We start from the raw sequence: 22,794 nt of genomic DNA on the forward strand, positions 1-22,794 counted from the left end.
CTCATTTCTAATCCTGTGCCTTCTGGTCCCTCCCAATGAAAATCTGGGCATCTTCAACTCTGCCACTGTTCTACCCTATTCTGTCTTACTTTTCTTCCTATTCTCCCCAGAGCATACCTCCACCTCTGCAGGCAAAGCTAATAACACTCAAAATAAAAAAAAAGTCACTTATGAGAAAGACATTCTTAATTCCCGTCTTTCTATTCATTTAGTGAAAACAGTGGTATGGGAGCAGCAGTGTTTTGCCTTTAACAATATGAAGTCAGTGGTCTCCAGCAGTGAGAAGAAGTAACAAAATTATTATAGCCACAATTCTAACTTTTTTTAAACACTGGTGAAAACTGATTAAATTCACTGAATGATGCTTTTATCAAACATTATGCCGGTCATGAATCTTATTTTGAAAACACCCCCGGAAGCGTGGCACGTTTTGCGATGGTTTTCACGCTTGTTGAGTGTGGCAGTCAGCATACAGAAGTGGCACGGGGTACAGAGTAGGCATCCAACAAGTTTCATACATCCTTTCTTCGAGCCAAGAAAACACTTGTTTTAACCGCCCGGGGCACAGGAACTCGGTGAAACATGGCTGCTCTTTCAGCCTGGTTTTGGAACGAGAGGTTCTGGCTCCCACACAACGTAACCTGGGCGGATCTGGCGGACTCAGCACCCGGGGTGGAGTATCCCAAAGCTGGACACTTGTTTGCCGCCTTGCCGCTAGCTTTGGGAATTTTCGCCGTCAGGATACTCTTCGAAAGGTTTGTATTAGCCTCTCATGGCGGTTTTTTTTTTCTTTTTAAAAAGGAGAAATCCCCAAAAGTTGCTTTAAATGTTGTGCCCACCAGGGGAATGATGTGTAAGCTAGCAGTGGGGAGGACCACTATTTGTAAATCAGGGGTTCCCAACTTTTTCTCACGTTAAACGCCATTTCCTTATGGTCGGTGACTCAGCTGGCAAACTGCTGTCTCAATTGCACTTTTATTTTGTAGTTTATTTTGTAGTATCGTCCTTTTGTCCCTTCAAAATTAAGGTTAAACATCATCAAAGAATGCTAGCACAGTGAAAAGGTCGCTAATGGTGATTTTGCTGGCACACTCCCTTAACAAAACTAACATCTCAGGACAAGCTTGTTTTGTAATCACAGTGTTCAATAATCTGTGTGTCCGTGTCTGTGCGTTTTTATTTGTGGAAAAAGTGCAGGCCACTTTGTCACATGTAGCTGCTGTCCCGCTCGTCTGCAGTTACATACGAAAGTGACACATCCTCTTGTCACCTAGTGTATGATTAGGAGCCATCCGTACAAAGGTTAGGTTGTGCTTTTGTTCATTCTACATAATTAACTGCAGGCCCTGCTACACAACTAAGCAGAGATGTCCTGAAGGCATTTGGCTCTGTCAACGCTCAACAGTGAGCTTTCATCATTTGTTTAACCATTGCTACATAGTTGAGATATCTGATCCTCTTCCTCAAACAAAAGTGAGGAAAACCCAAGATTACTGCTTTAATTCAGATTTTTTTTTTTTTTTTTTAAATTAAAAAGACCCCATGTGGCATTTTCATGGCAGTTGTAGACTGTTATTGGTGGGTTGGTGGGTCATAAAGGTCCCCATCCTTTAAAAGACCAGTTTCTGTGATGGTGCCTTTGCCGTGTTTAGCCTGTTCTTTCTGGGAAATAAGCAATAAAGGGGATCAGGTCTGCCAAACTCATTCCAGGCGTTAGAAAGAAAATGAACCTTTCACGCTTTCTCATCTCAATTGCTGCCACAATGGCTGACAGACCATCATGGCAACAGGAAAACCACACTCACTGACTCAATTTTTAACTGTAGTTAAAAACTGTTTAACTGACGAACCTGATAGGTCGGTTTCACAAATGGCAACTCACTTTCTTTTTTTTTCTTCTTTTTTTTCTTTCATTGAAAGTTTTGCTGAAGGGTGTGTTTAACTGCTGATGTGTTGAGGAAGATTTGGCATTTCTAGAATTCTTATCAGTTTCTCAATCCTGGCAAACCTGTGTGGTTGAGGTGTGAGTACTGTGCATTGCTTCACTGTAAAGACATGAAGGTGAGCTTCTATAAAGCCCTGAATTCATATTTTAGAGACTCAGATTACCCAGGATTACTTAGCATTCCCATTATTTCATTGTTTTATTTAAAAAAAAAACTTGTGTTTTTCCTGCACTGTTAAAGACTTAGGACTTAAGCTTGTGGAGATCTAGTATTTTGATATTTCTGAGGTGATAATGAACAAAAAAAAAAAAAAAAATTGTGCACTTTCAGTTATCTGGTCAATGTGGGATAAGACATTTCTGGCACAACTTCATCTACTTCTGCTGTGCACAGAGAAGAGGATAAATCTTCCACAGTAAGTTTCATATGTGGAATAATTGTGTTGTTTGGCCACAGTTGTGAATATGTATGTGGACATATGTGAGTGTTTGTTTTGTATTTCATTCAGCTCTAAACCTAGAAGGTACTTTAGGCCACTCCCTTATTTCCCAAAGGGTTGCCACAGATGCACTTCCTGATGCAACCCTTTCCATGTATATATGGTTGACCCCCTGAGGCTGGGTTTGTGTCTCCTCCTGGGAATCATTTGTGTGTGAGGCAACCGTGTTAACCAATACACTAAACCTTATCATATATAAAACTTATATATAGTGTCTGGATGCATTTGTCCAAATGCTGCAGTATATCATCCATCCTTAACTTCTTTGGGTCTGTGGTTGAACATGCTGCACGTTTTATTTGCTGAATAAATAGACAGTGTTAGCTGTATTGTGACATGGAGCTACAAAACTATTAAATTCATTTTGTTTACATACCTCAAGACAGGTTGTCATTTTTTTCTTGTTAGTCAGTTGATTAAAGGTTCACTTACATGTTAGGAGGTTGTTCAAACTGGTAGAACATATGCATCATATACTACAGCAAAATGCAAATAATTAAAAAAAAAAAAAAAAGCCTTGAAGAATAATCTTTAAAAAATGATAAATCTTACATAATCTTTTATTCAGTCATTCTGAAACTTTTATTCAGAGGACCTGTAATTCCAAAGAAATTTCCACAAGGTTAAGAGTTCACCCGTGTGTTTTTACAGCAGGGCCTAAGCTCCCGGAAGATTAAGCAAATCTGTCCCCTGACATCAAAAGCATGACGGACTGAAACTCCCTCTGAACATCGCCTTTGCACAAATGGACACCAGAGCCCAGGCTCAGGGGCTGTGCCTTCCTGATATGTGTAGGCAAAAACGTGATGAACTCAATGTGCAATCATTTTACACGACATTCAGCAAGTTTGTGAAACTTGTAAGAGTGCTACCATGCCTAGCAGGGATTATTTTTAGGGGCAAAACTGTTTCTGTAGAGCTTAATTTATAATCCTTGTTCTTTTGGTGAAACTGCAGGTAGCGTGACAACAAACAACAAACAGACACTGACATCAGCAGGGACATCTCTGCTGTCACATGGACGTATAGAAACACACAGGAAAGAAGGGAAGCTTCTTAACATTACAGCTAGGACAGATGGGCCAATATAATATTAGAAATTTCTATTAGTTTTAAGGAGGTACTATTGCTGCTTAGGGGTTGTTTTACATTGTACACCTACAGGGAAATTTCCAAGCAAAATGTCCAAATTTTACTGGTTTAATGCAGACATGGTGAAGTGTCTGTAAATAAGGAGCAGTCAGATATTGGAGGTGGCGAAGGGGAGCTGCTGAGGTGTTTGATAAGAAGCACATGGCAATGAGCCACCTGTCTCAGGTGCCAAAGCTGCTGCTCGGGCCCTCTCTGTCGTGAAGCTGTCCTCCGGCAGCCTGATGCAGGCTAATGTTATCAGAGATCACTTACTGTGTGTGTCACTGTTCGACACTTGGACTGGCCAACTGGCTTATTCGTTTATTAATCAGGAGAAAACGGCACACCACAGCTTTAGTTCCTACTCTTCTAACGTAAGCACAGACTGTAGCACGCGCCGCGCCGCGCCGCACTGCACAAACACCACACACACAGTGCACACACACACAGGTTGAGTTTAAGCTGCTCTTTTTGATGGATTTTCTTTACACTTAGGTCACTGTGTAGTGTAGTGTAGGAGTAAGTTTTAAACAGCTTTTGTCCTTATTCTTTATTTTATTTTAGCATTTCAAGGGGTCTGTGTTTCTCAGCCTAGAAACACTGTTATCCTGGATAAAGTAACAAGCCAGCAGGTTTATGATGTTATTGTTTTTTAACATATTCCAAATGGCTCAGATACTACAAAACTCCTGCGCCTTAGCTGTTGTTGGCGTGCAAAAGAGGGCAGTAAGTCTTAGCAAATTTAGCACTGGTGGAGCTTAAAACAAAGCATGGTGCCATACATATTTTATATGTCAGAATTTAAAATTTAACTGACTTACGCTGCATATTGTGCTTTGTATTTTCTTAACACTGTAAATATTAGCGTCATGATCCCCTCAGAGTTTGTGGTAATAAACTTTTTCTCATTCTGCAGAACCTGCATGTGTGAGTGCTACTATTTTATCAGGCAATAATATTTGATAACATCCTCTGACGATGAGATAGCGTATCAAAATCTTAGATTTCACCTTCCTCTGTTACTATCTTCAAAAACATTTGCCTTTGTCCCGGAAAGGCTCGGTGTAGTCGTGACGTTATTTGCAGGATTTGTCTTCTACCTCCAGGTAGTGCCTAACTATGACTTTCCAGTCCCCCTCCTTTTTTTTTGGACCAGTTCATTCTTGTTCAGTCGTAATCATCGCTTTGCCACATGAGCTGACTTTCTAGATGTGAGCAGACAGGCTGTTTTGTGTGTGCATGCCCTCGTAAGTGTTCAAAGTGTTAAGACTACAAACTGAGATGTGTATAGATAATGATTAGCCCGACCTGGTTTCCTAATCTGTTGTGGCTCCTTTGGTCTGTCTTCATAAACACTGTTGTTGTATATTCTTTATTAGTCTACTTGTTGAGAGTTCAATGTCCTGACTACATAATGCAACCTTGTCTCAAAGTCCTGCTCCCATATTAACAGTAATTTGTGTTTCAAAACACATGCTGTAAAATCAAGTCAAATGAAGGCCACAATTACTTTGGATACTCTGCTATGAATAGAGCCAAGCCTGTGCTTCAGCCTCCACTCTAGCACTGGGAGGTTTATCAGTGTCAAGGTTGTATGTAGACCAGTGCTCTTCCCTTCACAGCTGTCCAGTACAGAGACCACACCTTGCCCATCTCTTGGTAACAGGCTTTGTGTTTGTTAGCTGGTCAGTTTCTGAGAAGAAACAGGCATGTTTTGACATTTAACATAAATAGATTAGCACATCTCGCTTCTTTACCCTCCTGCTGCTGCTGCTTTCTGACAACCAGCTCTGCAGGCTCAAACTTGCATGGATATTTGTTAATTCATGATTCGGGTTATCGTGAATTTGCGGGCCAGTCGCTCACAATAGAACCTAGATCGCTGCTTGTATCTGTGCCACATCAGCTCGTGTTTTAGTTCACCCATGTGAGTGGGCAACCGTTTAATAGATTGCAAGCGAGCTAATGTAGGCACTTAACTCTGGCGTCAGACCTGCACACGTTGTCGCATACAGCACCACGCAACCTCTGAGCTTTTATTTGTTCAAAGTGCCAAACACTGATCCCTGCATGTTGGCCTTACTTGTTATAAGTGTTTTATGCTCAAGGTGCACAGTAAAATGTGAATTGCTTTGAGTAATGTTTAACAACATCGTACCACCTGGAACTCATCTATCCGGTCAAACCTCTCTGTAGAAGACTGTACTTTTTTTTTTTTTTTTTTTTTTTTTTAAACCTTAGTGCCACAGTCATCACACCACTCCACTCACACTTTTTAACCAGGTTACTTTCAGTATCATATTCAGTTCAGTGAAACTACTCATTAAATGTCATTTAAAGAATAAAGAACCTTTTTTTTTTTAATATATAAAGTCTGTTTTTGAGTATGTCTGAAAGAAGTCTGTATTCTTTGAACTTTTTGATGAAGGGTTGAATACACTGTCTAGTTTGTATATTGTATAAGTTATATAGTTATATATATATATATATATATATATATATATATATATATATATATATATATATATATATATATATATATATATATATATATATATATATATATATTGAGTATACTAGATTATAATATTTTTATTTTAGAGAGTTTGATTTTCTGTTACATGGCACTGAACAGGAGTGGCCCTCCAATCTCATTGTACATCCTGTATAATGACAATAAAGGCATTCTATTCTATTCTAACCGAGCTACCTTGAACTAAATACTTGTCATTGCTCATCACTAAATGTGATTTTTTTTTTTTTTTAATTTTAGCACAAAGAGCTGAGAGGGAAATGTGGTTATCACAGGGAAGGAGATAATAAAAAAACACGGAAGACTAGGTGCTTGAGCGGTGTCACGTTAGACAAAAGGCACTGATTCTGGTTTTGTGAGGATTTTTTTTTCTTTTTCTTTCTCCTTTTGCTTTACACATAATGCAACACAAAGGCACCCAAGCAATTTTGTGGTGAATTGCAGCTTCCCACCACTCTCTGTACATACCCAGGACAATACAAAAGTTTCAGCGTGCAGAGAATTTCACTGCATTTTAATCTGGTTTGGTGTCACTAAATGAGGACTTGTTAGACCTGATTTATATAGCTGAGATTTATATCTTAAATTGAATCTATAGTATCAGCCTTTGCATATTGCATAGCCAAAAGATAAGTAGACTGTACATCAGATTATAATGCATTATAAATCATGGATCCTAATCAGCCAAAATGGGCACCATGTTTTGATGGTGCATTGTCTTCATTAGGCAGATAGTTTGAGACAGTGTTGTGTGCAGACATAAAAGTCGTTATGCTTCTGTGACATAATGATAAACATTGATAAACACCAACATAAATGGACAGAACCTAGTTCTTTATTTTTTTTATTTCAAACAAAGTTGCAAAAATAACAAATGATATGATTGTAGTGATGAAATGATTGTAAATATCTGATTATATTTAAAAGAAACCTATTAATTTACTAATTTACAGCTCCACATTTTTGTGATTGCACGCTACTAGAGGAGGTTTGCATGATTAAAATAATCTTTATTTATCTTACCCTGGGTTTTGGTGCAGCACCTGAGTTAATTTTCAAGCCATTTAAGCAGCCTTCCCTCAAACTGTTCTCAAACGTTTTCTGGCAACACAATTTTTATTTTTTATTTGTATCATTAACAATTTTTAAAAAAAGGGTAAATGTTACATTTGGTTAAATAAAAGTCAGAAAACTTCTGTTTCTCTTAAAACTTTAGTTTTATCACGCATGTAGGGACCCCTGTCCCACCAGTGGACCTTGCCCCACAGTATGAGAACCACAGGTTTAAGCTAACTTGCACATGATTGGCTGCACCTCATAAACAGAAGGTTGGAACGGCAGATGGGTGTGACGTCTATGAGCTGTGAGATGATCATATCTGGGATACCCAATCTCATGGATATCATATAGACCCAGCAGTGATAATAAAAAAAAAAAATAAAAACTATACTATAATGATGAGGAAAGTCTGAGGAAACTTTGAGTTGAAATGTTAAATACTGCTGCATCATGCTTAATTGCTTCCACAGTGACCATCTCTCCTAAAAATTTGATGCTCTGCAGAATCAGTGCATGTGACTTGTGTTAAAGCTTTTTACTCTATTTATTGTTTGCTCCGTGTACACAGTTTATCGTTTCATAATACAAATTCTTCCTGGAAAAACAGTCCTAGTCTCTTAGAGTTGTGTTTGTGGATAATGATATTCCAGACTTTGTGGCATTGTGATGATTTACAGAGCATCACTGGCATGTATTTTACAGCTTGTGTTTTTATACGACTACATAAGGGCACCGGCTGTTGTTGGAAGTTGTCTTCTTACAAATTATCTCCCTACCAAAAGGCTGAAATGACTGCATGTTAAAATGAAAATTGAATCCCATAACTGTTGTACAATACATTACACTGATATGATTATCTACATAGAGGTTTAAAGCTTAAGCTTCCTTACCTAAACTTTGTGACCTAGTATTTTTGTCCAGATGAGACTGATTTTATTATAACAGTACTGAGCATGGGCCAGAAGAAGCAGCTTAGAAAATTACTGTGTCAACTCAAGCTTGTGTGCACGTCCGTTGTTACTGCTGTACGACCTGGACGAGCTAATCGAGCTAAAATTTGACCTTTGCGTTTGCTAGACTGTGCTGCTGTTGATTTCAATTTGCACTGGGTGAGTGTAGCACTATCTACCTGCCATACCACATACTGTGACACAAGTCAGGACAATGAAGGTGCACAAGTGCAGCTCGTACTACAGCTGCTGGTGAGAGGAGAGAGAGAGAAAGCATGAAAGGAAAATAATGCAGGTTGTACCTGTGGGAAAGCACCATATCACATGTAAGCTGGTTAATATACTGCAGCAAATGGTCCGTCTGCCATGTAGATGGTATATAAGAGTTTCTGGGTCTGAAAAGTAGAGCAACCGTAGAGGTTTAGCAGCCGGTGGTTGCAAAAAGTCTTCCTGTAGAGGTCTGGGGGGGGGGTGGGGGACCTCTCACCTCTGTAAACACTTTTCTGTTTGTGGATTCGGTCACTCTGGTCGGGTCATGTTAAATAGTACATTAATAGTACATTAAGTACATTAAGTTACATTTTTAAATTTTGGTCATTGTAAATGTGAGAAATGAGGATTACCTGGGTTAGGCTCATTGGTTAGTTGTGAGGCTTGTGGTTGTTAAGCCAAGAAACGTGCAAGTTCACATTCAGATCCATCCACCCTCACTCATCACATCCAGTTTCAAAACTCCAAGATGGCAGCAGTTAGAATGCTCAGCTCGAGGCTTCACTAATGGGTGACATCATCATGGCTGCATGCATCTTTTATGCTATGGGCTGCGATATTTGAGGTTCTTTGGAGGTTTCGACAAGGTTTATTCTTAGTTACTGTTTTGGCTTCCAATAGGAGGAGGAGTCAGCATAAAGCAAGTGCTCTACAAAACACTTTCGCACCACCATTAAAGTCCAAACTGTTTACAGCTCAGGCCAAGATGAATAAGAGAGCCATCAGACACCAAGGTCTCTTTAGAAGAGGTAAAACTCAAGGTTTTGAAGGGGAACCTCTGGAAGTATTTTGAAGGCATGGAGCCATAGGGGTGTAAGTGACATTTTTGTCAAAATTGATATATATATATATATATATATATATATATATATATATATATATATATATATATATATATATATATATATATATATATCAAATGAAAGCTCTTGCTGTGCTCTATCTACTGTCAAAATTACAGAAGTAAAATATTAATAGAAATAGAATTATTCAACAAAAACCAAAAGACTTAAACCTGAATGCCTACAAGAAGTTGATACCAAAAGGGCGTAAGTGCATTTACAACAAAGACAACATTGTTAAAAAATAAAATAAAATCATTATTCAAAGTAAGAACAAACTATGGTCATTTTTTTTTTTTTTTTGTTTGGCTCTCCTGTAAAGTTCGTGAAATGTCACTTACACCCCTATGGCTCCAAGCCCTCGATTTTCAGTTGCGGCTCTTTGTTGCTCGCTGTTTGCTTTTTTGCTTACCCCAGGCCCCTCAGCCTGTCATCCTGGCTGCCTGCTCTACTGAACAGCCCACTGGGGGCCTGGTTGCACTTACAAGACAAGCATGTCTACACAAATTATAAAACCTGCAGGCTGATACAAATATACTGCCATAGGTCAGTATCACCTTAAAATATTGGCTGACAAATATATCTACCATGCTCCAATGGATTATATGCATATTAATATGAGCCTACAGTAATTGGCCAGCATAAAAGAACAAGTGGCGTGTGAAATTGTTTGTATGTGATTACAGGTAGCAACACATTTAAGCTTGCTCTCAGCATATGACACCATTTGCCTTGCCTGCTGAGCCACAACACGACTTTAGCATTTCCTAATTTTAGTCAGCCATTCACGGTAAACTCTTTCCCTGCTGAAAGTTGACAGTTGAGTCATAATGCAGAACTCACCTGCAGAAAGGGTTGGACAGGCATTTTCAGTGGTTTCCCCCCTGAAAATGCGTGATACACAGCAGAGATGGACGAGTGACAGATAGAGAATTTGTTTGTAAATTACTTTTGAATATATTCAAACCTAACCTGAAGCTGTATGTGGGGGTGGGGCTGACCCAAATGAAATGGAGGCCTGATTATTATGTGTTGTATGTTTACTTAACTGGCTTTCTACAACAAACAAGCTGTTGACTGAGACTCTTATTAGGGGAGAAAATAGTACACATTTAGCACATTACATACTGTGTTACTCAGTAGTTAAACCATGAACAAAGATATCTGATAAAGGATTGAAAGATATTTAAAGATCTTGTCAGACTTGTCTGCGTATGTTTATCCTGAATGGCTTGTGTGCATGCCTTAACAACAGAAAGTGACTCCATCTTTCATCTCTGTCACAGATTTATTGCCAGTGCCTGTGCCCAAAGTCTCCACATTCAGCAGGGTGTTGGAAGAAGAGCTCAGCCCAACACAGTGCTGGAGAAAGTGTTTACATCCATTACAAAGGTCTTCATGACTTTTTTTTTTTCCCCTTTTAAACATTTCAACATTTTTGTGCAGTAGCGTCAGTACTATTCGATATTATTACTGAGTCATTTACATTACCTATCAAATCAGGATGGACACGACTGCAAAGTTGGTCGTGTTAATGTTAAAAGTGGCTCAATTAGTGGCTTTTTAGTACTTTTGATATAATTTTTCATCTTCCTGAATGATGTCTTCAAATTGACCTTATTGCGAGAGGCTGGAGCTTAAGAAGAAAAAAAAATCTAATGATATTTAAGAATTTGTAGTTTTTAAGTTATTGCAGGGATGGGCAGTTAATTTTGCCAAAACGCCCTTGGGAAGATTAATTACCCACCCCTGAATAAAAGGAATGGCCGCTCTCGTTAGGTGGCAGTAGCAACGGAAAAAGTGTCTAATATTCTGTCATGTGCCATCCTCAAAAAAAAAAAAACCTCGACTTTTTTAATTAACTTCCTCAGAAATCCATTGAAGATATCATCTCACAAGTTGTAATGACAGGTGTAATGGCAAGTGCACTATACAGTCAACAAGACCAATACAATACCTGTCTGTCATTATATGCAGGAGTTAAATGGAAACATTTCTCCCTATTAGCATTTTTCTCTTTCACTTTCTGTAAATGACTCCAGAAGCAGACGGTGCAGAGTTTGCATGTTCAGGACTGTGGGGTGGATGCAGTGAAACTTACTGTGTTTTGGAACAGCTGCCAGAACATCTTAATTCTCATTTAGCAAGCTGTTACAACTTTTGTCATTTTCTCAAAATATCCTTATTAACTATGTGTGATCTCAGTCTGACAACTTCCGAGTCTCACAAATTTAAGCTCTAGTTAATTATTAGCCAAAGAAAACTTAAGTAATAAATGGGCTGGATTTATAAAATGACCAAACATGTTTCATTTCTCTCAGGCTCCTTATTTATGTTTTTTTTTTTTTTCTTTGTTCTCATGACAGAATCCAGACTCGCGCCATCTGGATGGCCTATCCAAGCAGCTGGACTGGGAGGTGCGAAAAGTCCAGCGTTGGTTCAGACAGCGCAGGAACCAAGATAAACCTAGTACACACACTAAGTTCTGTGAAAGCATGTAAGTTAACTCCTGTTGTGGTCATCTTTAACCTCTCTTATGGCTTAAGTAAAGATGGGTTTGTTTGCTTTTTGTATGGGCGAATTATGATTTATTTATTTTTAATTTGTTATTTTTATGTATTTGCCTGGTTTTTCAAGACCTTTGTCTTGTTTTTGACCTGCAATTTAAATTCATATTTAGATTCAGAATCAGGTTACATTGGAGTAGGAGTCAAAAGTGATGCATGTATTCTAATGCTTAGCATTACTTTAGGTGTGTGTGCGTGCGTGCGTGTGTGTTTTGGTTAAAATGGTCAATTTCTTCTCTTCTGCCTCTAGGTGGAGATTTACATTTTATTTGTTTATATTTACCTACGGGTTCCAGTTTCTGTGGCAGGTGAGCACACCCACAAGGGAAGCTTTGATACAATGAGTTTATTTACAGTTTCTTCACCAGCGTTAATTGATTTTCAGGTTTTAGGTCATTAGATAATGGCGTTGGCAATCTTTTCTTAAGTAACGTGCTTTTGTCTTTACTTATTTTTAGTCCCCTTGGTTGTGGGATACACGGCATTGCTGGTACGGTTACCCTTACCAGGTATGTTGCATGTCTAATCTCTGCCTAAATCTACAATACAGTCCATTACACAAACAATGCTAACCATAGCAGTAATTCCCAAATTGAAGCAACAGTTTGAAGAATGAGCTGTTTATTTCTTGGTGACTGGACTGTACTTCATTTTCTTTGAACAGGCACACTAAATAAACGGATGCACAGATAGCCATGTTCAGATAAGGAGCTAATGTTGCCTTTTTTTTCCCCCCTCTCAGACAGAAACATTGTCAGTAACTGTTTGCTTTTACTTCACCTCTGATCTTCAGTACACAATAATGTGTCATAAAAAGCAGCCTGACCACTATTAATAGCTCGCAGATGTTGCTTTTCTGTTGATATTCCCACATTATGCTGAGATTAAAGCTACTACTTCATTCTGATCTTCTGTTCTGGTCGGCTGGCTGGATCAACAAAACTGCTAAAACAAGAATTTAAGCAACAAGACGATTGAAGTTTGCCATGCACTCTATAGCATGTTATCTTTCCCTGTGTTGTGGAAAATTATATGGGAAAAAAAAAGATACATTGATAGTTAATCTGTGCATAAATTATTATATTGGTTGAATTCATGGGATTAGATAAAAATTCTCTTGCCTTATTCTCTTATTTTTCAGGAACTACATTACTACATATAATGGATGATTTTATATATAGATTAATTTAAACCTTCATGTACTGCGGAATACAAATGTGTTTTTTAGTGATTGTGTAAATTTAAACCATAATGTCAGTAGGCCTGCATGACATTAGGAAAATCCACCATGTATCACCTATTGCGCAATATGGCTCTTGTGAGCTCTTCTGCTCTAATGCGTGCGCTGCTAACATCAACCTCAAGTGTTAAATAGCCTAAGCTGAGCAAGCTTTTATTGAACAAGGGTTAGGGTTACAAGATCAAATCCCAAAAGTGAATGCATGACACATGTAAACGAACTAAAACAATATTACATTTCTTATCCATTGCCTCTGAGGTACTCTTATTGCACGTTTATAATAGAATGAAACTAATGAAACTAAACTAAGCTGATGACAAAGAAACCAAAACAAAATGAAAAATGATTAGAAAATAAACTATAATCACTCTGGTCGGCACTAATTGTCTGGCAGGAAGCAGTTCAGTGCTCATGTAACATCACTGATGTCACTGTGATTCACTGGGTGAAGATCAGGATGTACACTGGGATGTTTTGTAACATAGTGACTGGTGGTGAGAGCGTGTCTGTCTCCAGCAGAGTTTGTTTCAAAACTGGCACTTTGAAATGAATAAAGGTCTCATTCAAACGTCCTTCTGTTCTCTGTCTTTTTAGGTCATGACTCCAGGTCTTTATCACTACTATGTGACAGAACTGGCCTTCTACTGGTCACTCATGTTCTCCCAGTTCACTGACATTAAAAGGAAGGTGAGAGGAACACTGGTCTCATGATTGTTAGCTCAGATCGCACCAGATATTCCACAGCGGCAGCTTTCTGTTTAACATTGGTCAATATGTCTTTTGTTCCTCATTTGGCAGAGGCAGAGAAAATGAGAATGGCTGAGCGTATGATGCAGTAGTTTTGACATATATGCATATAAAATAACATTAAACTGTTCTTGTGACTCTGCTTCATTCCAAACTCTTATAGTTTTAATTAAGCGGAGTCACATGTGTTAGATTATTTGAGAGGGAGAAGGGTGAAGCCGATTGCTGCTCCGTCTGAATGCCTTGCATTTTCAGCATGAAGGCACCCAACTGTCATGTGATTGCAGGCTAGAGCAGGCCTCAGTCTGTTAGAATTACAGAAATTCCAAAGAACATCAGTGTATGGGAGGTGGGGTTTGTTACAGCTGTTGGCGCATTGCTTTAATGTTTTACTTTTTATTTTTTTTATTTTTAAAGGAACAAATGTCTGGCATGTGTTTTAATTTAGCAGCCTCGCCAGATTTCCTATCTGGTTAATTTAATTAACCATATTTGCTCCCACTCAGCTAATTGCTTCAGTGGTTTTGTGCTTATCAAGTTAAATCCCTTTTTATTCACACAGGAAATTCCAGCAGGTTTGTCTTGTTCTTTTCGCTAGCTTTTCTTCGTATCACACAAATATTGTGTAAGTATTTACACGATAACTGTCAGATGCATATCTTCTGCTTTAGCATTACTCTCAGGTCTCTGCCTGTATGTTTGTCTGTATTGTTAATCTTTTACCTGCATCTTCTCTCTATGTCCAAGTCTTGCTGATTTAATTTGTCACTGCCACTGAGTCACATATTAGTTTAGTTGAGTTTTAACTGTCTCTTTACTCTCTGTCAGTTTTTTTTTTCTCACAGCTGTGTTGGCAGGTAGATACTGCACTTTACTCAAGTTACTTTTGGCTTTTGGGGCACAATTTGCCAGTTCTTTCTATGTTCTTACAGTTGAACTGAAACGAGTTTTGGCCTTTTGTATTTGTATGACATCCAAGGCTTTATTTTTTTTTTTTAATTGTTGTGTTGAATCTGATGCTTAAAAACGCATAACAAATCCCACCAATCACGCAATCAGCATCTGTTTGATTTGAGTATTGGTTTTTACATCCTATTGATAAACTACAGTCAGGTCATTAAACAAAGCAACCACAAACCATAACAATTCCACCTCTGTGTTTCACAGTTGGTATATTGGGTTTCTCTCTTTAAAAGCTTTCTTTGGTTTGCACCAAACATGTCAGTCGTCACTGAAGCCAAACCTCTTTGGTTTTGATTTCGCAGTCCAGACGACATTATTCCAACAGACCTGTTTTTTTTGCCATTATGTTCATTGGCAAACTGTAATGGACATCAAAGCCTTTCTTTTATTTTTTCCTAATGCTTGGAAACATACACCAACCATTGCAAATTTTTAGTTTCTTTTGGAGACTTCAGTCTGTTGTTGGGCTGAATGTGCTAGGGCGGCTGCTTTTGGACAAACTGACAGTAGTTTGAAATCTACACCACGTACAGATGAGCTTCCTTGCGGTGGGTTAATTTATTATGCACATCCTGAAGGCACTTTAGTTTTTAGCACAAGATTGCATTCTTCAATAGAAAAGTGACCTCACAGGTGACCACAGACGGCCTCTATAGTAAATGGGCTGGTACTTGTATAGTGCCTTTCTACTCTGTTACACAATTTGAGCACTTAAAGCACTTTCTACTGAGTCTCATTCACCCAGTCACACACATTCATACAGTACGGTACGTTTAGCTATACCTAAACATACATATACACACAGGTGCGTGTGTTTGCACTCGAAAGCATCTGGGGCAACTCGGGGTTCAGTATCTTGCCCAGGGATATTTGGATACGTTGACCATAGCAGTCAGGGATCAAACCACCGGCCTTCTGATTGGTAGACGATCTGCTGTACCACCTGGGCCAAAAAAAACCACACACACACACCACTGTGGCTGTGACTGTGTCTCCAATTTAGTAGGGCTACCAGTCCATTTACCATTTACATTATCTGTATGCACTGAAAGAGGATCTGTTGTGTGCCTTTTTTTTTTTTTTTTAACCATAGCTGTGCATTGATCTTGGATTCTTTTCTTTAACAAGGGGCAGCTAATCAGGGGAAGGATTGCTTAAAAAGGGATTGGCCTTAAAGGGGAACAAGTTAAAACGGCTCATTTTAGAAAGCCGATGAACTGATGGCTGCACCAAGCACAGTACTGGATGAGTAAGAGCTATTTTGAAACGTTTGAAATGGTGCAGAATTACTCTAGTATAGTTTAAGGGTGAAAATATTGAGCTGGAATATTGAGCATAATAGGTCCACTTAAAATGACTTGACTGTTTGCTGTTTAGTATTTTCATTTGTTTACTATGTTTCTTTTCTAGATTTATGAAGAAAGTTGTTGCTGCATAATGAGTATCACCTATGTTTTGTGTGTTGCCATGCAAACATTTAGTAGTTGGCACTGAGAACAAGGATCTCAGTGCTACAGGATCATTGCTTGGTATTTAGTCTGCCTCCAGATATTCAGCAGCTTAAAATACTGACCTAATGATGGTATTAGATGAAGTTCAGGGATTACCAGAGGGGGGATGTAGTTGATCCAAAAGGTGGCATGGGTACATTTTAAAATTCATTCAAAGGTTGTTGAGACAATTCAGTATGAAAGTGGTAGGCCGACAAATGCATATACAGTACTCTAACTCTTGATTTTTAAAAAAATTATTTTCTAGGATTTCCTGATCATGTTCATCCATCATCTCGCTACAGTCGGTCTGATCAGCTTTTCTTATGTTAACAACATGGCGCGAGTGGGAAGCCTCGTCCTCTGTGTCCACGACACTTCCGACTTCCTGCTAGAGGTCAGTTTAGACACGGTGGTGTCAGGAAGCTTGTTTTGTTTTGTTTTTTTCCTTTTTTGCATGCTGCAAGTGTTAATTCCTTGGAAACTCTTTCGAAATCACCAGTGCATAGCATACCACAATATTTTTAGATTAGCTGTTTAAATTTACATTTTACCAATGTAACATACACAAAAGGAATGTAGGTCTGATAAGGTGGCCGCTTGTGCCAAATATGACACTGAGGAGGAATTATGATGAAATAGTCAAGACAAGTAGAAAATGTTATGCTAGACAGAGTAAAATGCCACTGGTAATTGAGCAGTTTGCCGTTTCCATTCAGTCGCTCCCCTTAAGGATATTTATTGTTTAGCAGGCTTTTTGCTTATTGCCAGCTGGGTTCCTAAACAATGGAGATGAATTGGAACTGATGTCTTTTTTTCATTAGCATCCTTTTAGCTGATTGTGTGATACAGTTTGTAGAGCACAGAACTTAAAATAATTATTTATTTCTTATGTTTTTTCTGTTTAAACAGGCAGCCAAAATGGCCAACTATGCCAAGTACCAGCGTTTGTGTGACTTCCTCTTCATTGTGTTTAGTGTGGTATTCTTTATCACACGGCTTGTTATATATCCAATATGGTAAGTACACCAGCATTCTCAGATTGAATATTGTGTGTTTATAGATTTTAGCATTTTTATTTTTATCTACCTCTTGTGCGTTGTGAATAAAAAGTTGCTTCAGTGTATTTTGTTCTTGTAGCTTAAAGTGAAAAAAAGATGATAATCTGCTGTGATTTTCAGATACCTGTAATTTCAATACAACACTGACAGGTGTAATTAGTAGCACTGCTCACAGGCACACAGGCTGCACTTAACCTGCTCTTCTTAAATATATTTCCGGTGACCTGAGAATAAAAAAATAAACAAAACAAGCCCCACCATGCGCTCCTGTTTAAATAAAGCTATAATATGAAACAGCTACCACCACTTTGTGAATCAGATGAATCCTTTTTCAGGACATCTTACAGATTCATCACTATTTTAATTCTGCTCCAGAACTCAGATGTGTGCTGCCATTAAGGCTTAGGGAGCTGTTTGGATGACGGCTATTCCTCGACAGAGACCTGGATGTTAGCTCAACTCAACTTCCAGAAAGAGAGACAGTCAGACAGACAATAGGGAACCTGTCACTGGTGAAAGTAACCTGAGCAGCTATATTCAGTGTCTTGGTGTGGATGAGTGATAAAGCTAGTGTTGCCGCTGCAGCTACCTGGGCTGAAATCCATACCTGTGCTGGGGATGTGGGTTTGTTTACAACCTCCTGTCACTCTGGAGGATGTAAAGGAAGACACGACCTCACCGACCACTCAAGTGACATTATTATAGATCTGTGTTACTCGCCTGCATAGTAGCCTTTGGCTTCCAGATGGGGATTCCACTTTGTATGTTAAATTAGACCCAATTTTAAGAGTACTGGTTAAACTTATGGTTAAAATTATATTTGCATGTTTGTATAAGAGATTTTATAATGTAAATAGTATTCACACATCTGTTCACCCCCCCCTCCTTTTTTTTTTTTTTTTTAATAAATATAAACAGGGTCCTGAACTCAACTATGTTTGAGAGCTGGTCCATAGTTGGGCCATTTCCGTCCTGGTGGCTCTTCAACTTCTTACTTGTGGTCCTCCAAGTGCTGCATATCATCTGGTCCTACCTCATAGCCCGTATAGCCATCAAAGCCATCCTGCGAGGCAAGGTGGGTCACAAGGAGATTTCTGATGGGTAGATTAAATGAGGTCAGTTGTGAAAAACTGTTTAAAAAAAAATCTCCAATGTGAAGATATACTTACTGAACACTTTATTAGATGCACCTTGCTAGTACTGGCTAGGACCACCTTTTGCCTTCAGAACTGCCTTTATTCTTCATGACATCAATTCAGCAATATGCTGGAAACATTTGTCTGAGATTTTTGTCTCTTGACATGACAGCATCACACACTGGGTGCAGATATGTTGGCTGCACATCCACGATGTGAAGCTGCACATCCCAAAAAGTGCACTATTAAATTGAGATCTGGTGCCTGTGGAGCCCTTTTGAGTACAGTGAGCTCACTGTCATGTTCAAGAAACCAGTTTGAGATGATTTGAGATTTGTGCCATCCGAAGATGGGTACACAGTGCTCATAAAGGGGTGGACATGGTCAGCAGCAATACTCAACTAGGCTGGGGTATTTGAACAATGCTCAGTGTGCCTAGAAAATATCTCCCGCACCATTACATCACCAGCAGCTGTAACTGTTGATGCAAGGCAGGGTGCACCCGAAGTGGCACCTGATGTTGTCTTCTGCTGCTGTAGCCCATCTGCTTCAAGGTTCAATGTGTTGTGCATTCAGCCCGTCTGCATACCTTGGTTGCAACAAATGGTTATTTGAGTTTCTGTTTTGCCTTCCTATCAGCTGCAAGCACTCGGTCCATTCTTCTATGATATTAACAAGGCACTTTTTTGCCCAGAGAACTGCTCCTCACTGGATATTTTTGTCTTTCTTGGACCATTCTCTTTAGAACGTAGAGATGGTTGTGCAGGAAAGTCAGAGTAGATCAGCAGTTTGTGAAATACTCAGACCAGCCTATTTGGCACCAACAACCATGTCACATTCAATCACTTAAATCACCTTTCTTCCCCATTCTTATGCTTGGTTTTGCACTTCAGCAGCTTGCCTTGACTGTGTCTACATGCTTGATTGCACTGAGTTGCTGCCATGTGATTGGCTGGTTGGTTGTTTGCATTAACGAGCAGTTGAACACGTGTACCAAACGAAGTGGGTAGTGAAAGTATATTTTAATATTGCTCATGACTTTTGGAGATGCCACATAACAAAATCATTAACAGGTGACAAATACACTTTTTTTCGCTTGTGCAGGAAGAGTTTGGTTGTGTTGTATAATCTCTGGAGCTTGAGTCTACCATGACCTGGATGACTGAGAACCTACACAGACACATTGTGTTGTATATAAGGCCCATCGTGATGATTTTCATTATCAACAACCTGCTTTTAGTTAAATGAAAAAGTCAGGGAATAATGCAAAGTACCCATTACAGTGTCTCAGCAGTGACATCGCCAGAGACTATACAACACACCCAAACTCTTCCTGCACAGGCGGGGAAAAAAGTGTATTTGTCACCTGTCAGAATGATGTTGTTATAAGGTACAAATGCCTGTTTCACTTTACTGTAGCTGACACACACTGGGCGGCACATTTACAGTTGTATTACAATTTTCCTGTTAACTAGCTGGTTTTGAGTTTAGTGTCTTAGCAATGATTAACAAAAAAGTCTCACATCTATTCTTTCCTAATTGTTTGTTCCAAACTTTTGCATCAACATAAAAGCACTTTTCAGAGTTTTGCTCCTCAAACAGGTAGACGGAGTGTTGGAGGAGCAAAAAAAAAGATCTTTAAATGAAAACTAATACCAGTCAGACATCTGTCTGTGACTACAGAATGCTTATTGAAATATACAAGATGACACCATGGCTATTTTTAGTAATGCCTTTGCTGCCTCTTGTCTTTTTCCCTCCCCTTCTGTCCCCGACTGTCTCATTCTCTCTGCAGACGCAGTTTGCTTCCTCTCCCTCTGGATTGAGAGGGGGAGATCCTGTCTTTCTGTCTATCTTTGTCCAGTGAGCCCTCCTCCGCTGCTCTCTTGCTTCTCTGCATCTGTTCTGTCTGCTTGACAACTTCTCTGTGTTTGGCTGTAAGTTCCTGTTCACTCTCTCTGCTGTGATTCCTTTCACAAATCCTCTGTTCTGTGCATTTGCATTAAGACTCCTACGAGTCTTAATGCACCTGCAGTGGATTTTGATTAGATAGTTCTTGCGCTAAATTCAAAGCCAGCAGTAAGAGGAGAGTTGTAAATGATAACTAATGTGGTAAAAGTGTAATGAATGTCAGGTATGTTCTACTGTTTCTCATTAGTTAGGAGTGTGTTGAAATGTCCCACACCACCACCCTGTGGCAAATAGTGTGTAAAGATAAACCACCAGACTTTAATATGAAGCATCTCCACGTAACTCTTTGATTTGTTATTTGTTGCTCACTGTGAGTCAAACACAGTGAGGCCACATTCCCAGACCGTCTCCCTACACCACTCACTTCATTTGCACATTTGTGTGAAGTATCCTTTTAATTATTTGCTGTTCCAAACTAACTTTAAGTGCAAGTCTGTTGTAAAGCCCTCCAACACTGAGTCTGCACTGATAACAAGGTTATTAATCTCATTTGTTTTTGTAAAATAATTGCTCCTCCCTTGTTAAATCATGAATTAAACGTGATTAATCACATTTTTGGGGGGGAAAGCGGAGTTAAATTTTGCTAGCCACAGCCAGTCCTGATTACTGCCAGACCTGTTCAATCAAGAAATCACTTAAATAGATCCTGTCTGACAAAGTGAAGTACGCTAAAATATCTCAAAAAGCAGCACATGATGCCACGATGTAAAGAAACTCAAGAACAGATGAGAAACAAAGTAATTGGCATCTCTCAGTCTGGAAAGGATTCCAAAGTCATTTCTAAGGCTTTGGGACTCCAGCGAACCACAGTGAGAATCATTATCCACAAATGGAGAAAACTTGGAACAGTGATGGAAACCACTGCTGACCAGAATGAACATAAAGGCTCGTCTCACTTTTGCCAGAAAACATCTTGATGATCTTGAAGACATTTGGGGAAAATTTTGTGTGGACTGATGAGACAAAAGTTGAACTTTTTGGAAAGTTGCTTCTGGTATATAAAAAACAGCATTTCATAAAAAGAACATCACACAGCAGTCAAACGTGGTGGTGGTAGTGTGATGGTCCGGGGCTGCTTTAGGACCTGGTTGACTTACTGTAATTGATAGAACTGTGAATTCTGCTGTCTACCAGAAAATCCTGAAGGAGAAGGTCCAGCCATCAGTTTGTGCCCTGAAGCTCAAGCGCACTCAGGTTATGCAGCAGGACAGAAGCATAAAAACAGATCCACCTCTGAATGGTTCAAAAAACTTAAATGAAAACTATGAAATCAGGCAAATACTTTGTCACTGCCCTGTGTAAGATGCCATGGTATTGTTCTAAAATCAATGAACATATCTATTATGTTGCTAAAAACATCAGCTTCATGAATCATACATTCAGTCTGCTGTAGTGTTTGTAATACTGAATTAGTGTTCTGTTATTAAAGCCATCCTGTCATCTGTCTCTGTAGGTGTGCAATGATGTCCGCAGTGACATAGAGAGCAGCTCTGAAGATGAGTCAGACATGTCCACGGAAAACCTCAAAACGTCCCCTCGTCCCCCCAAGGGAGAAAACGGCACTAATGGCCACTGTGCTGCTACCAAAGCCCGAGCTCACAACCACAACAGCTGGTGACGTGGGGGCCTGAAACTCCCTGCAGTTGGTCCCCTCGCAGTGTCTCCAAGAGCTTTGTTTGTCTTTTGACATTCCTCTGACGCACAAGGCTCGCTCCCACATTCTCTCACACACATTACACTGACAGCGAGTCCACAGATTCAAATGTTGGTGGTGATGATGATGATGGATACGCAAACACCAAATCGTGTGATGAGGCGACACGTAAAAGCTGCAATGAAATGGAAGTTGTTCGAAGCAAGTGATTTACATACTGTAGCCTTCTTTTACAAATGTTGGGATTTATCCTGTGCTTCAGATGTTTTTTGGATTCAAAGTTCTCTCCCAGTTTTATTGGTCAGATGAACTTGATCATGTGTTTCTAAGGGTTAATTCATACCAGACAGTGCAGGGCGTACCTGTCACAGCAGACATAGTAACATAAATGCATTATTATAGCTGTGGTTTTATCAGCTTTTAAAAGCAGGACACCTGCTGTGAGTGGAAATGCACTTAAACATATCTGCCCTTTGCAGTTTATTGTAAATTAACCCTTTACCACCTTTTTTTGGCAATGCTGTGAGAGATTTTGAATTTTGTGTGTGTGTTTTTCTTTTTTTTTTTTACTTATGAGACCAAAATGTTGATGAAATTATTGGATGTCACTGTCTGTTAGAGAAATCCAGGTATGAGGACAATGCTAAAAGTCTGGTATCATGTTTCTACTTGAGTGCCTTAAAAATGTCTTTCCAAATATATTCTGATGCTGAACGATGTCTCTTATTGGAGTCC

The 22,794-nt window shown here is 39.2% G+C and overlaps 1 protein-coding gene across 1 annotated transcript; it reads left to right on the forward strand.

Annotated features, from left to right (window-relative positions):
* Positions 1 to 449: 449 nt before the first annotated feature.
* Positions 450 to 22,773, forward strand: cers5 (ceramide synthase 5). Its single transcript, XM_030730269.1, has 10 exons — positions 450 to 755; positions 10,517 to 10,622; positions 11,597 to 11,727; positions 12,048 to 12,105; positions 12,256 to 12,306; positions 13,632 to 13,724; positions 16,506 to 16,634; positions 17,150 to 17,256; positions 18,217 to 18,373; positions 21,859 to 22,773. The coding sequence occupies exons 1-10, from the start codon at positions 583 to 585 to the stop codon at positions 22,021 to 22,023; spliced, it is 1,170 nt and encodes a 389-aa protein (XP_030586129.1). The 5' UTR covers positions 450 to 582; the 3' UTR covers positions 22,024 to 22,773.
* The last annotated feature ends 21 nt before the right edge of the window (positions 22,774 to 22,794 follow it).

The sequence above is a fragment of the Archocentrus centrarchus genome, chromosome 5 (assembly GCF_007364275.1).
Source record: "Archocentrus centrarchus isolate MPI-CPG fArcCen1 chromosome 5, fArcCen1, whole genome shotgun sequence".
NCBI classification, from domain to species: domain Eukaryota; kingdom Metazoa; phylum Chordata; class Actinopteri; order Cichliformes; family Cichlidae; genus Archocentrus; species Archocentrus centrarchus.